Source organism: Panthera leo, chromosome E2 (assembly GCF_018350215.1).
Source record: "Panthera leo isolate Ple1 chromosome E2, P.leo_Ple1_pat1.1, whole genome shotgun sequence".
NCBI classification, from domain to species: Eukaryota; Metazoa; Chordata; class Mammalia; order Carnivora; family Felidae; genus Panthera; species Panthera leo.
The window spans coordinates 22,243,381-22,259,509 of record NC_056693.1 but is presented as its reverse complement, the minus strand read 5'-3'; the positions used below and the strand labels follow the sequence as shown (position 1 = coordinate 22,259,509).

The 16,129-nt window shown below is 52.1% G+C and overlaps 1 protein-coding gene across 4 annotated transcripts in view; it reads left to right on the top strand.

Moving 5' to 3' along the window:
- The window catches only part of ZNF536 (zinc finger protein 536), a 195,041-nt gene that overhangs the window by 95,279 nt on the left and 83,633 nt on the right, over positions 1-16,129 (top strand). For all 4 annotated transcript variants that reach the window (XM_042918509.1, XM_042918511.1, XM_042918510.1 and 1 more), the window contains exon 3: positions 869-3,040. In XM_042918509.1, the coding sequence (XP_042774443.1) occupies positions 871-3,040 (2,170 nt within the window). In that variant the 5' untranslated portion in view covers positions 869-870. The remainder of the gene's footprint in view (positions 1-868; positions 3,041-16,129) is intronic.

The window sequence follows — 16,129 nt, the reverse complement described above, 5'->3', positions numbered from 1 at the left end:
AATAACAGTGTTTCGTAACATAAGGGTTAAATCTTAATCTCTGAGGTTTGCAAAGCCGCTACTCGCAGTCTCCTTAAAATTTAATATACCTCGTTAATGCTTCCTTGCAAACACTGAAGGATTTTTATGATTATAATCATGTGTTACAGCACCTAGTACTGTTTCTAAGCAGCATACTAATCAGCTTAATGAGATATTACTGCACTTTTTGTTGACTAAAGCAAAATCCCTTTTATTGTTCTAAAGCCTGTCCTTTACTTTATTTTTTTCCCAAAACATTATCTTGTTTTATTATGTACCAGTAAATATCATGCCATTGGGTTTTTCTGTTGGTTTTTTTTTTTTTTTTTTTTTTTTTTGGTGGTGGGGGGTGGCAAATCATAAAATAATCTCTTTCATCACAGACCGGCGAATGTATTGAATATAGTAACCGGAAACAAAAGTTCCAAGGGAGTCTACGAGGTTTTGTGGTGAAAGCCATCCTGCTCCAAGGCAAACTTTGAACAGAACCAACAGGTGCAGGTGCCACAAGGGGCACAGGAGGGAAAGTTTAACACGTAGACTTGCGATTTGTTATTAGGTGTTGGAAGTGGTAAAACATTAATAATTTAAATGCGAATGAATAATTGCGGTCGGTAAATAGAAAATACAAGGAAGACGATCTATCGCCAAAACAAATTGGAGGAGCAATGCCATGTTGCGTAATTGGCATTTAATAATTCATCTTTTTATTATTGTTTTTGACTCTAATTCCTTAGCATTATTATGTGTAGGTAAGGCATGAATTGCAAATTCCTCGCCAGCTGATGCCGTTGATTCGCTGCGCCACGGTGCCTGGCACAGACCTCAACTCTCTCTTTATTTTCAGGGATGGAAGAAGCCAGTCTGTGCCTTGGAGTGTCCTCGGCGGCACCGGAAGCTGAGCCCCACCTGAGCGGCCCTGTCCTCAACGGCCAGTATGCCATGAGTCAGAAGTTGCACCAGATCACCTCCCAGCTCAGCCATGCCTTCCCCGAGCTGCATCCGCGGCCCAACCCGGAGGAGAAGGCCCCCGCGCCCCTCGACGAGAAGGCCCACGTGCCCATGACCGGCCAGCCCATGGGCAGCCAGATGGCGCTCCTGGCCAGCCAGCTGGGCCGGGACGTCGACACCAGCCTCAACGGGCGGGTGGACCTGCAGCAGTTCCTCAACGGGCAGAACCTGGGCATCATGTCCCAGATGAGCGACATCGAGGACGACGCCCGCAAAAACCGCAAGTACCCGTGCCCCCTGTGCGGCAAGCGTTTCCGCTTCAACAGCATCCTCTCCCTGCACATGCGCACTCACACCGGCGAGAAGCCCTTCAAGTGCCCCTACTGCGACCACCGGGCGGCGCAGAAGGGCAACCTCAAGATTCACCTGCGGACCCACAAGCTGGGCAACCTGGGTAAGGGGCGCGGGCGGGTGCGCGAGGAGAACCGCCTGCTGCACGAGCTGGAGGAGAGGGCCATCCTGCGGGACAAGCAGATGAAGAGCAGCCTGCTGCAGCCGCGGCCCGACCTGAAGCCCCTGCCGCACGCCCAGCAGGCCCCGCCGGCCCCCTGCAACCTGGCCCTGCCCGCCAACCACAGCGTGCCCGACGTGGCCCACCCGGTGCCCTCGCCCAAGCCCGCCAGCGTGCAGGAGGACGCGGTGGTCCCGGCCGCCGGCTTCCGCTGCACCTTCTGCAAGGGCAAGTTCAAGAAGCGCGAGGAGCTGGACCGCCACATCCGCATCCTGCACAAGCCCTACAAGTGCACGCTGTGCGACTTCGCGGCCTCGCAGGAGGAGGAGCTCATCAGCCACGTGGAGAAGGCCCACATCACCGCCGAGTCGGCCCAGGGCCAGGGCCCCAACGGCGGCGGCGAGCAGTCGGCCAACGAGTTCCGCTGCGAGGTGTGCGGGCAGGTGTTCAGCCAGGCGTGGTTCCTGAAGGGCCACATGCGGAAACACAAAGACTCCTTCGAGCACTGCTGCCAGATCTGCGGCCGGCGCTTCAAGGAGCCCTGGTTCCTTAAGAACCACATGAAGGTCCACCTCAACAAGCTGTCGGTGAAGAACAAGTCCCCCAGTGACCCCGAGGTGCCCGTGCCCATGGGCGGCATGTCCCAGGAGGCCCACGCCAACCTGTATTCCCGGTACCTCTCCTGTCTGCAGGGCGGCTTCGTGGCCCCGGACAAAGCCAGCCTGAGCGAGCCCAGCCAGCTCTACGGCAAAGGGGAGCTGCCCGTGAAGGAGAGGGAGGTCCTGGGGAAGCTGCTGTCCCCCATCTCCAGCGTGGCCCACGGGGTCCCCGAGGGCGACAAGCACTCCCTCCTGGGATGCCTCAACCTCGTGCCGCCGCTGAAATCCAGCTGTATCGAGCGGTTGCAGGCGGCTGCCAAGGCTGCCGAGATGGACCCCGTGAACAGCTACCAGGCTTGGCAGCTCATGGCCAGGGGCATGGCCATGGAACACGGCTTCTTGTCTAAAGAGCATCAGCTACAGCGCAACCACGAAGACGCTTTGGCAAGCGCCGGAGTTATGTTTGATAAGGAGAAGCGGGAGTACGTGTTAGTGGGAGCAGATGGCTCCAAGCAGAAAATGCCTGCTGATTTGGTTCACGGCACTAAAGTGGGCAATCAGAGGGACCTGCCAAGTAAGCTCGACCCTTTAGAAGGCAGTCGGGATTTTTTGTCACACGGGCTGAACCCGGCGCTCGACTATAACCTGCAGGGTCCCGGGAGCATGAAGGAGAAGCCCACCGAGTGCCCCGACTGCGGCCGGGTGTTCCGCACCTACCACCAGGTGGTCGTGCACTCCCGCGTCCACAAGCGGGACCGCAAGGGCGACGAGGACGGGCTGCACGTGGGCCTGGACGAGCGGCGCGGCTCGGGCAGTGACCAGGAGTCCCAGTCGGTGAGCCGCTCTACCACGCCGGGCTCCTCCAACGTCACCGAGGAGAGTGGGGCCGGCGGGGGGCTCTCCCAGACCGGGAGTGCCCAGGAGGACAGCCCGCACCCCTCCTCGCCGTCCTCCTCAGGTAGGCCGCCAGGGAACATGGGGGACCAGCAGCTGGGACGAGGGCCCTCCCCGTCCAGGGGGCCTGGCTCCGCGCCGGCCTCTGGGGGACGGGCCCTGGCTTCTCTTCCAGGTCAGTCCTGAGCTCATCACTCTGACCTGATGGCGTTAGGTGAACCCTGCCTTTCTGCCCCGCCTCCAGGGAAGGCTAGCTCTTCGAGTCTTTGGCCTTCCCTTGAACACTGGCTGCCGGGAAAGAAAGTTGATCCCACTGGGTGGTAGAGGCGGTCAGTTGGCATGTTTGCCGACAGGCATAGCCTGTCCTCCCCTCCCCCGGCAGTTCCCTGCCCGGCCCCATTTTACGCCCCGGCCCTCATCCGCCATCACCTCGTCTCTGGAACCCGGGAGCTGGCGTTTTGGCTTCATCCACGCGTGTGAAGGTGTGAGCTCAGACGCTCACCATCTTCCCCCCCCCCCCCCCCCGCCCGAGGATATTTCCACAGTTGTCTCATTTGGGCACCCCTCCCTCCCTCCCCAGGCCAAACCTGCCTCCTGTCCCCTTCCGAAATTACAGCGTGGCTCACCTGTCGGGGCCCTGTAACCTGACGAAATACATCACTCTCGTCTGATGGTTTAGAAAAGCACAGAGGTTTGAAACACAGATGCATGACTGCGTGTCTTAAATTGTACTGTTACACGGGCGATACAGCTTTGGGGTCTAAAATAGCAAAGCAGAAAATCTGTCATCAAAATGTCTGTGAAACGCTGAAGCTTCCTGGCCCGCGTTGGGGGGAAAAAAAAAACCAACCAAAAACAACAACAACAAAAAAAACCCCGCACTAGCCTAAGATAGCTAAATTAAAATCGCTACCTAACAGCAGGTAAGCTTGTTGCCTCCATCCGTATTTTCAAAGTCCCTTTCTAATGGATGGTAAATTGAAAGTTATATCTCTAGCCCTTTATAAAGAAAGCATCTCGCTAATACTGTAATCATTCTGCAGCCTAACAACAGAGGAAATCATGCCATAACAAATACCCTGTTACTAATGGCAACATTGATTTCTGCAATCAGCCATTAAGTCTAGAAAATGAAAGACAGTTTGAGGCACCTCAAGGCACTGCATTGCTCACTGTTCAAGGCGTGGCGGCACACTGTTGAGGGTCATTTTGGTAAAGTTTTTTCCCCTCCCTTTCGCTTTTTTCCCTTCTGGGTTTTGGTAAATAGTTCCGTTTCGGAAGCCGTGCCCTGCTATAGTTATTAAGTAGATGCCGGTTTAGTTTTTAGTTTTTGTCTGTTACTGTCATGCTTTGGTATACCCTTCTTCTAGGACAAAATTAGTATTAAAATAAAGTGTGAGTCTGCTGGCTTATTACAAACCGGTAAAGAATTGTTAACACACATAAATCTGAACTGCACATTCCAGAGATTCCGATAGCACTTAATGCTGTTGCTTAAATACCCATGAAACACACTGTCTACTCCTGGAGTCCTGGACTCGTTTGCGATTTATTTCTGGTGAGGCAGTCTGGAAGAGTCCGACCAGGAACGTGAGCCACCACGGAGGGGTGAGGCCACGCCGCAAGGAGTGACCGCTGCGCGGAACGTTCGAGATGCAAGGGAAGGGTGTTCAGGTTTCGCTGCCTGACAGCGGGGACTCCATAAAAACGGATCTCCCGTGCAGAGGCAGCAAAGTGCCAGGCGGCCCAGTGTCAGGAGGGACAATTTCCGCCCTCCCGCGAAGAGGTCCCCTGTTCTGGGGAGTGTCATCTCACTGTTTTTGGATCGGGGGCCTTGAAGGGGGCAGAAGGCAGAGGGCAGACTGGCTCCCCTAAGTTTTTGGAGTGATGTGGAGTTAACATTGACAGATTTCCATCCCTCTCCCAGACCTGCTGAAATGAAGAGGTCTCAGCAGAATATTCCGGCACCAAATGTTCGGCTTTATTAATGACGTGTTTACCATGTTTTTCCCACCTTCTGGCCAAGTGATAGCCTCATGCTATTCTATCTCTGTAGTTTCCATATCTGTAAATACTCTGTTGAAAAAACCCATTTTGCTTAAAAGAACCAACCGGGCTTACAACTCAAAGGAGAATTATTCTTGAGTTGTGGTTATCTTCTAGCTTTTATTTCCCTCATTGAAGTATTTTACAATTGTGAATACCGATTCTTTCATTTCTGGTTGACTTCTTTGTTTTCTTCATATTCAAATTAGACCCTTTCATAATTTTCTGACTAAGTGGGAAAATTGATGGCATACCAATACGCAGCCCAAATCAGCCGCACGCCTTAGGGCATTCAGGTTTTGCTGGGATTAGGACCCTTAACCCGATCTGGTTAGTCTTGCCTCTGATTTCTAACAAGTAGGACTTGTGCAAAGTGCGATTAAAATAAGCATTTAAATAAAAATCTTTACACAATAGGCATTTTATTATTACCTGTTAGAGAGAAACCTGCAAGGTGAAGGGGAAAGAAAATCTTTAAGCTCTTAAGTAAAGAAAGAAGTACTTATTAAGGCTTCTATTAAGCAATAACCACAAAACACGGTTTTACAAATTTCTCAGACTGCATAACAATGTCGCAAAACTCAATTTGCATCACTTGATTCTTGTTTTGTTGAAAACTGGGTCAGTAGGGCCTGAGAAACTATTTTTTCAGATCTTAACCAGTGAATTCTTCTTTATAAATCGCTGCTCTTAACATGATAGTAGTTCTGAATTCATCATAAAAAACCTTTTTACAGAGAGCCTCTTAGAACAGATCTCCAGAAGAAGGCTTACAATGAGTGGCAGGGACGTCCTTTGTTATCTGATGTAATTCTTTGCAAAGGAGGATTGGGAACGGAGTGGCTGTTTAAAAATGTCTTGCCCAGACCGAGACGAAGAAGGGGTCAAGTTTGCAATCAAACAGTTATTGCCGAGATGGGCGACTGTCACTGGCTAGGCTAATGTGGGATGCAGCTGTTTGTTATGTGAGCAAAAGAATGTTTGATTCAGTGAACATGTGAAAATGATTCCAGTGAACCAGAAAATGTGTTTGTTCTTGGGCTCTCCAAACTGCTGAGAACCAAGCTGAGGATCAACCGCGAAAACTAGGACCTTTGACAAATTGAGAGGTCATATTTTCTAACAGAAAATGGACAAAGCTAGTCACATGGATCACTTCCCCATCTTTCCCCTTTGTTTTATTTTTGTTGTTGTTGTCGTTGTTGATTTGACTTACCAATAATTTCACACCATCGTAGATGTCATTTCTGCCTCCGTGTACCACGCAAAAGGAAACTATTTGGAAAGCAGCAGCTTATAAATTTTACTCTTTTATGACATTTAGAAAGCGGGGCGGCTGTTTTGACGCTCCCTCATTTTTTGGCTCGCGTGCAAACGCTCCGATGGCATTAATCTCTGCATCTCTCCCCAAAACCTCGTCTAAGACTGCGCTCAGATTGGAGCTCTGCTCTGAGCCGGAAGACGACCAAAGTTCTGTTTCTTTGGATTTTGCCTTGGAAATCACGCTCAGAATAATTAAAACTTAATGTACTAAGAAACGATACTGTTCATTATATCCAACAGGGCAGTTACCTTCTGCATTCCCCATAATTTTGGAGAGGGGCTAATTGCAGTGTTGATGGTGGGAAAGGGGTAATTGAATGCGTTGACCCTCTGTTCATTAAATAAAGTCGGCTAACTTACGTGATCAATGGAAAGCCAGGGAGAGACGCAAGGATGAAAATATCGTTAACCCCTACTACTTCTGGTATAATATTTTGAGATGGTCAGGGATTATTTGATCAGCTGCGCTGGAAGCCTTGTGGGGTCCTCTTTTGTTGCCTGAGCCGCATTCCTGAAATGCTGGGTCTCCATCCTGTGTAGGCCCATTGACCACAGCCTCAAAGGCCTTTATCCGGGGCTCGCTTGCATTTAGTGATATGATAGATTTTCTTTCTTTTCCACCTCTTTTTCTGATGTGGCTCCTCCTTCCTGCCCCCATCCGTGATAACCACTGCCTGCTGCACACAAACAAATCGAGGCACCCCAAAGAAAGGGCGGGGGGGGGGGAATAAAAAAGAAAAAGAGAAAAAAAAATTTAAGTCTGAGGATTAAGATCTTCATTTTTTTTTTTTTTTGCTTGTGCATTCCAATTGTTCTTAAAATATTTGGCAATGTCAATTAGTAACTGAGCAGAGTTAGCTGATGAACACAATTTTCCAGTAGACTGAGCACCCTATTGTTGCCGAGCGAACAGCAGATTTCTGAGGTCATTATCATTCGCTGGTTGCTTGGCCCAGCTGCTTCCTGCTGCAAAAGCCAAACTTTATACTGGAGCTCAGGGATGGCGTACAGCAACAGGGGGCTGGGAGGGGGAAGAGGGAAGCTGGCTGCAGAGCCGAAGACACTCATTATCAGCAGAGGAAACAGAAAGTAAAAGTTTCCAGGCAGTTCCAGGAAAACTGCCCTATCAGCCTTCTTCCTCCAGTTCCTCTCCCAACACCTTCAGCCTCCAGGCAGGGAATTCAAAGGACCCGGGACGCCCCGTGGGGCATCGTGGCAACTAATCTCTCTGCTGAGCCGAACTTTGGAAAACAATAATCCCATTTACAAATTTACTTAAAAATTGTTAACCCGATCCGAGGCCTGTGAGTGGTTCCTCATAGATAGGCTCCCTCGGTTTTATTATTATTATTATTATTATTACTAAAAACAGAAAAAGAAAAAAAAAGAAAAGCACGTCCTTTTTAAAAGATGAAATTACTTTGTTGAAATTCACAAACTTGAAGATGACAAACAGGGAACATTATGTCATTTTCCAGAGGGACCTTTGGAGCAAATAATAGCCTGAAATTCCTTGTAGAATCAACTTTGGTGTGCAAGGCGCCCCCTGCCCCTTTGCAGCTTCCCTTCCCCCGGCCACCGCCCCCTTCTCCCCCTCCCCCCCCCCCCCCCCCCAGTTTGGGGCTGGTTCAGTGAGATGAAAAGCTGCACTTTTTTAAAGCTCAGCTGTTAAAACCGAGCGCCATATGCAGTCCTTCCATCCCCGACGTGGAAGCGTGTACAGGCGGCCACCGTGTTTGTGGAGATTTACGGAGGCCCGGCTGCATGTGCTGAAGCTGTCCTCGGGCAGGCGCCAGGGGCCCTACCCCGCCAGGGTGATGCCCCCCCCACCCTGCCTAACGCGCTGGCCAGACTTGGGCTCACTCACGAGTCAGGTGTCGGTGGGGGTGAAGGTCGGAGGGCCAGGTGGCCTCCCTCTGGTCTGTCACCTTTCTGCTGGGTCTGGGGACCGCGTGCTGGAGTGGTGATAAAGTAGACCCCAGGTGCCGATCAGATCATTTTCCTCCTGATCTAGGAGCCGGACGCCTACCAGCAGCTCCTTTTTATAAACTTCCCATTCGCTGCGTGCACTTTGATTATCTTATGTCCAGAAGCAATTATTTGGGAACACTCAGTACCACTCTGGGGCTTTTCCTGTCTGTCTCACCCCCTTGTTTGTAGCTCTAAATCCCACTTCCACGGGGCTGCCCGATGGCGCTGTCACTTAGCATTTCAGAAAGAGAGAAATCGTCCTGGCTCTAAAAGTCTTCCAGTTGGGAGTGTGATATAAAAGACGTGTGACATAAAACCCCAGAAGCAAAGCCTCCTGGACGTTCCTGTAAATTCTCAGGACGGACACCGTTTTGTGGGGGAGGGATTCGATCGCTGGCCGCAGGGTCACTCGAGGCCTGCCCTCTTTGGCCCACTGCCTCACCTTGCCCACCCTCAAGACTGCCGCCATGCTGCCAGCGTCCCCTCGAGTGCTCTGGGAGGGGTGCTGTGTTCCTGTCCAGAGCCCTGAGAAGCCTGAAATGCTCACGGCGCGCCCCTTCTGTGTGCGTGTTAACTCGAGGAACGGACACGTGTATGTAAATCTAAATTTAATGGTAATAAGAAAAACACAGATTAGCTAAGGACAGGTTACAATGAGGCAAAGAATTAAGCAGTCAGTGTTCAAAACAGAGCATGAAGCATTAGCTGCGTGATCCCCATTAATTGGAATGGAAGGTTCCGGGCTTGGGTTCTGGCCACCGCCTTGAGTGTGTTGGGGCTGGAACTAGCAGTTTGCTTTAGACGGTCACGTGTGGCCAAAGGCAGGCAGGTATCATGAGATTCTAGGAGCCACCTTTCCCCACTCTCTCGCTGTGCCTTTAGGCACCTGGGAACGTATGCCCGTGATATCTGTTTGGGGGAAGCTCGAGGACCTCCTGTTCACCCAAACCCCTTCCCCCGTAGGTCCCTCATGCTTTGACTCCCTTCTCTGGCCTGAAGCCCGCTTATAAGAAGCATACTCCTGAGAGGCTAAGGCATAAAAGTCTCCTTGCCCTACCCCTCGGCCGCTTCCCAGGTCCGCCCTTCATGGAGAGAAGATTTCGGAAGGTGGCCCTGGTGTCTTAGGAGGGTGGAGTCAAGGGCAAGCTTCAAGAAGTCCCCCACCAGGCTGATGGGGGCTCTTAAGGTGGAGAGCAGAGGGAATCCTGGGGAGTGATCTGCATGGGGAGCCCTTTGCAGCATTCTGAGCCTGTGAGGTCAGAGGAGGAGGAAGCAGTTAGCTCCTTTAACTGCCGAGCTGTTTGGGAGCATTGATGGTAAGGGGTGGAGAAACGCCTGCAGAGATCAGGAGATTGGATTTGTGCAGATAGCCCAAATTCATGATGACTGGGCTAGGACCTTTGCCATCTGTGCCCCTCGGGCCTGCTTGCTGTCTTTCTGCGTGCCTCACCTCCCTTTGCCCCCCTGTCCTCTGTCGGCATCTGGAAGGCTCCTCCCTCCACTCGTGCACACTGGGCTGACCCACTGAGGAAGGAGGAGGGGGTGCAGAGAGGAAAGGGGGCTCACCAGCAGGGTGCGGGGCAGGTGCTTGGGGGCTCTCTGTTCTCCCCAGGAAATGAGCCTCGCAGCAGCTTGAAAGGAGCCGCGGGTCCCCCTTGCCTCTTCCTGGCAGGACGGGACTGCGGCAACATTTACTTAAGCTGTGGAGTTTGGCAACGCTGCCTCCGGGCGCCATCTGGAAAGCCCTTCTCAGAAAGCCGTGGACCCTCCCAAAAGAGCTCAGGGGAGCAGGACTTGGGCAGAGCTTTGGGGCTTTTTTTTTTTTTTTTCCTCAGGCAGAACCTGAGCCTGGAGGTACCTGAACAGGGCATGGGGGGCGGGGATCCTCTGGAAGCCACGTATGTAGGTAGCTAACATAGGTCCCTCTTTGGCTGGCTCGTGGCTCGTGGCTCTTCGCTCTGCCGGGCCTCTCCACCTAAGTCCGAGCCAGGTCTGGTTTAACTGTTCTTTGTCGGGAGTGCACTCGATTTCCTGGGGTTGCGTTTCCATTTATTTATTTTGTATCGTGTTCTGCTTACTGTTTCACCTAAGTCCTGGTGTGTCGTGGGTACGAGGTGTGGAGGCAGCCAAGGCTGTTCTGGTTAGTTACTGATCCAGCCCTGTAATAACAGGGCTTTGTCAACATCATGCGAGAAAGGAGCGTGCTGCCTCCATACAGTACTGGGGAGACCGGCCTGAGAACTCGGAGGCTTGGCTTGTGACAAATAGGGCCAAGCTCAGCACAGAGATTGGCCACCACCCTTTCCCTGACCCACATCTTCAAAACAGGCTGCGGAGCCTCAGAACAATGCGCGTCTGAACACTCCCTCCGGCCACCTGATGGGCGGGCCGAGGCACAAAGGCTGCCGTGCCGAACTCCAGGGACACAGTCCCGGTGGGATTCGTGCACTCGCATTCGGTTCTTTCTCCCACCAAGGGAAAGCTGCCCAGGGCCTGGCTTCTGGTGGGCCCCGTCTCCTTGTTGCCTTGGGGGTGAGCCTTGGGGTTTGGGATGACATGTGGCATGTGTATGAGAGACGTGTGAGGCACAGCACAAGCTGACTCCTTGGCTGGGCTGCCCACTGCACCACGTGGGGGTCCGGCCAAGCCTTCTCTGGGGTGCCTGGCCAGGTGCTGGCAGGAGGAAGTGGGTGGCGGGTGGGCCGGGCTTTCGACACCCGGTCACTTGCTCCCAAAGGCTGGGGTCAGTTTTCCGCTTTTCCTGGGAGGCACGGTACACCTTTGGGAACCTTTCATATGTTTCCTTCTGTGCCTTGGGCCCAGAACGTTCCACAGAGGAGCTCATTCTTTCTCTGGAGGGGGCAGCTTGTTGGACTGGAATTTCGGTGGCCCCAGTTTTGTCTTTTTGTCTGACCTCGGCTCCCAGGCCACTTGATGTATGACAAAAACAGGACCCCACCACCGAAGCTCTCTTCTCTTCATTAAAGTAATGCTCCGAAACTCTTAACTCAGTGGTTGTCATCCGTGGTTTCTGGACACCCTCAGTTGTCTTCAATCATCTTGAGAGGCATTTTGGAGTATTTCCAACTTGCTCATGTTTGGTTCGACATCAAACGTACGCGGCGCTCGTCTCCCTGAAGAACAAGACAGAGACGTGTTTCTCTTCGTTGCTACATACATTCTGTTGGATTTGTTGCTAAAATAGGGGTCTTAATTTTTTTTAAAAGTAATTTGCCCTGAAAAAGTGAAGAGATCCCTCTCAAAGCCGCGGCGGGACAAACTACTTGGTACTGTGGGAGACACCTTGGTGGGGCTGTGTCCCTTCTCATCTGGGGCCTGACCCTTCCGAAGAATCCCTTATGGGTGACCTTCAAACCCTTTCCACCTGGCGTCCGCCAAGAGGGACGCTCCTTGACTTCTCTGTTGCCTTTGTGGTTGTCCAATGACGGTTTTATCATTGGACACATCTTAGGCATTTAGAAAATACGAATAAATAAAAGTAAAAATAACTTTTACATATGTATGCTCAACACCACTCGGAGATAATTAGCACATCCTTTTCCAGTCCCTTTTCTGGGCCTAGAGATGTATTTAGCAAAAAAGGATTATACTGCACATAATTCTATATGCCATAGTTGTTACTTAAATATATGCCATGTATTTGTTGTGATGGAAGATTCTACACAAGGATCAGCGGACTTTTTCTGCACAGGGCCAGATAATACCTATTATAGGTGTGGCAAGCCATGTGGTCTCTATTTTAACTACTCAGTTCTGCCATCAGTGGAAGTGTGTGATGCTCTTCCAGTAAAACTTTATTTACAAAAACAAGTGACAGGTGGATTTGGTCCCTGGGCTAGCCTTTGCAGACTCCTGTTCTACAGTAATAGCTAGGCTTTTTTTTTTTTTTTTTAAGCTTCACACAAGTAATATATTCTCTTTTTAATGTTTATTTATTTGTTTTGAGAGAACAAGACAGGTGAGTGCGAGCGGAGGAGGGACAGAGAGAGAGGGAGAGAGAGAGAGAGAGAGAATCCCAAATAGGCTCTGCACTGTCAGCACAGAGCTTGATGTGGGGCTTAAACTCACGAACCTTGACAGCACGACCTGAGCCAGAGTGAAAAGTCGGACGCCTAACTGACTGAGCCACCCAGGTGCCCCTCACCCAAGTAATATCTTCTTTGAGAAAAAGATAGCAATACAGAGAAGCAAAGGAAAAAACATCTACATCTGTAGAATGGTTTAGCCAGTCCCGTAACTGCAGAGCATCATAGGACTTGCTTCCGTTTCTTTTTTTTTTTTTTCCCTGCACCTAAATCTTTCTGACCATCTGCACAATTATTTTCTCAGTGAGACTTCCAGAAGTGGACTCTCTGGTCACAGGCAGGCAACCCTGAGGCCGCAGACGTATATTACAGGGTGCTGCATCTTGAGTCTCCTTCTTCCAGTGCTGAGCAAGCTCGTCCTAAGGGTGTATTGAAATCTGTCTCCCTGGGGCTAGGTAGTTCACTACACCATGCTGCTCTGCGACTCATTTAGGTCATAAAATACTCATTTGTCCTTTCATTAATGTATTTATTCACTCAAAGGCAAGATGCTTATTAAGTAGGTTCTGAGCCAAACGACGTGCCAGGTACTGGGGATGCAAAGATGCGGAGAGATACTTCTGGGCACCCAGGGGCCCAGGGCCCGGGAGGCCTGTCCTTAAACGGAGTGAGAGAGAAGCACGGGAGGACCCATCCCACGGCCTGGAGGAGCGCCGACTCACCGTGGCGCCCCCATTTGCTCCCGAGGGACCTGGAAAGGTAAAGGTAGCTTCTCTGTCACCTGAGTGACTCCTTTGGCAGGCCACTTTGTCCTTCCGCACGATCTGGCCAATCCGGCGACTTCTGGGGGAAGCAGACACCCTGGCTCAGCCCCTGGGTCTGGCTGTGACCTAGAGTTGGAATCACTCTCTTGCTGCAGAAGAGACCTTGTGGGGAAGCCCAGCTGGCGCTTTTGAGTTAGCCCCCCTGCCTCCCCTCCCCTCCCCCCCTGGGGAGGGGGGATTGGCAGCTTTGCAGTGGTGTTTGGTAGCCCGCCACACTCCCCTGGTGGCCCGGAGCAGGGAAGGTGGCACCGGGGAGGGGCAGGATGGTAAAGGGGAGCAGGGAGTAAGGGGCAGGCTCCTGGCTGTGCCTCACGGGCTCTGATGTGCCCTGGGCGGGTGAAGGGCACGAGTCAGGCGTCAGTGTGTGCGGCCTCCCACGGGTCCCTGCACATAGAGCACGTGAGAACACGTAAGACCCCTGCCGGAAAGAGTTTTACCCAAACTCCCCTGACTTCAGAACTGTCCATACCTGCCCCACAGGGGGATCAGGTGAGTCATGGGGGGGGGGCCCTCCCCACTCGTATGCCCAAACATCCTTCTTCAGTAGCAGGAGAACAGGATCGTGGGCACTGTAGAGAGCGCTGTTTTTCTTTCATGGGTAATGGGGCATGAGCACAGACCCACTATGAGAATGGGGGGGAGAAATTTCTTCCAGGGACACGTCAAGCCTCAGTTGCCCTTTATTTTCTGTGAAATGAAACATGATAAGCGTAGCTACTAACCCGGAGACAGATGCATCTTCTAATGTTTAAGGAACAGCTCGGAGCAGAGCACACACACTTTCAGCGTGGAGCTGTCCCCCCTTGCCCCCCAAGTCTCCAGCTGAATCTCATCCACCCGCTGGGCTGTTTGTGCAGCTTGCTCCTCTTCCCTGGGCCTGGACTTTTTCATCCATGTGATCGGAGTGGGGTGGGGAAGTCTACGAGGCTCCAAGACACCCCCCTTCCCAAAACTTCCCAAGGCCCAAGAACTCAAGGAGTTCGTAGGGCCTGAGGATTTCATGAATTTCTTGTTGATATTTGTGTCTGAGCCTCGAGCAGGTGGCAAGGCCACATCATCCCTATGGGGCTGGACGGCCTGGTGAGACCATCTTTTATTTCCTTTCCCATGGGGCACCTTCCCATTTGTTGTCTCTGTCTGAGGCCTGCACGCCAAGGAGACAGAGTTTGGCTGCTGGGGTAGGAGGGCAGGGACCCTTACCCAATGCGACTGAAGGCTTGTTCCTCCATTGTTGCAGGCTGACCTCTCAATGGTCACAGGGAAGGGCTGGTGTGCTGGCCTTTAGGGGCTGTGTGGCCCAGCTAGGGCTGCTTAGCCTCTCTGTGCCTCAGTGTCCATAGTGCACTTGTCGTTCTATAAAAGGCCTAGCACAGTCCCTGGCATGAGAAGGTGCCCAATAAATGTGGCCTGTGATTAGAGTTATTTCTGTACTCCACAATACAAAAACAAGTGGGTAAAAAATGAGAAACCTGGCCAGGGGATTGGTTGTTGGAAGCCACACAGCACCAAAGGGCTGGCCTAGATGAGTTAGTCTCACAGAGTCGGGCTGGCATTTGCCTGTGTCTCGAGTGAAACAGTGGGATCGGTTGGATTTGTCCCACTGTCATCACTGGAGGATGATTTGAGGGCCTTATGAAGCAGGAGCTGACATTATCTTGGGAAGGCAGCTCCCCCCCTTCATGTGGACCACTACCAAGTGGTCCATTCTCTACCCGCTTTCCTCTTGTATTTTGTAGCCACAAGTGAATCCCAGTTCACAATGACTCCACAGCTATAACTACAAAGATTCAGTGGTCAAGTCACTGAAAGGTCTGGGGAATCATCTGACTCTAAGTGATACAGATTTCGTAAATGGTATCCCCAAGATTTCTTCTCCTCACGGTAGCAAAAAGGCTGCCACGGCTGAGACCTCACATCCCCACACCATCGATTAAAGGAGCACGCTCTTCTGGAGCCCCAGCAGCCATCCCCTTGCGTTTTGTTATATCTTCCTGTATTATTATGCCCATTTCCGAATCAGTCACCATGGCCAGGGGCATGCGCCTGGCTTATGTCAAGCAGAGCTCACCTTTGGGTGGGGAGTAGGGGAAAGATGAATTTTTCCCAAAAAGATTTGGATGCAGGAGTCATGGAGCCACAAAACTGTCCAAAATGTCACAGCTCCAAGGTCCTGCCAGCAGTGGGAAGATTTGCCCTTTGTTCAGGACATCTAAAGAGATGTCTCAGCCTCCTGAGCAAGGTGGCTAAGGGTCTGTCCAGGTCTGCCCCACCCCTTCCCCCGGGCCTTTCAGGGATGAGACCGTGCTTAGTTATTTTCTCCACGTGTCCATTTCTGTTTCTCCTCTCTTTCTGTGCTGTGGAGCTTCACGTTAGCCTGGAAATGACAGCAGCCGCCCCCGAAGTCAACCGTCCCCTATGTCCGCTGTGTTGCCCGGGGCTGTTTCCTGGGCACGTCCCTGGAGGGAGGTGACCCGCCAGGAGGAGAGGGTGTGATTTCCTGCTCCCGAGGAGAACACGGTGTGACTTTGGGGAACGGCACACCCGGCAGAGAGCTAGAAGAGCGCAGGGCACCAGCGGTTACCTGCACAGATGGTGGCACAGGGTGGCAGGGCCTTGGTCTGCCTTCCCGGGCGAAGGCGAGCAGCCTGGTTGTCGGCTCCCACCCCCTCCACCTCTGCTGTCTCCTCCCCTGGCAGAAACATGGTGACCAGCAGAAAACGTGCACTTGTCTTAGGTCTGAAAGGACACTGTGAAGAAGGAAACTGCAGGTGCCTGGTGACTGGGGCCATCCCAGGGGCCGGGAGAAGTTAGCCACGCTCCTGGGCTGAGCGGAGGGAGCCTTTACACCAGCAAGAGGCCCTGCTTTCTGGGTTGTATGGGTGGACAGCGGAGGGTTCCGCACCAGAGCCTCCAGTCTGGCCGTGGAGACGGTGTCATCAGATG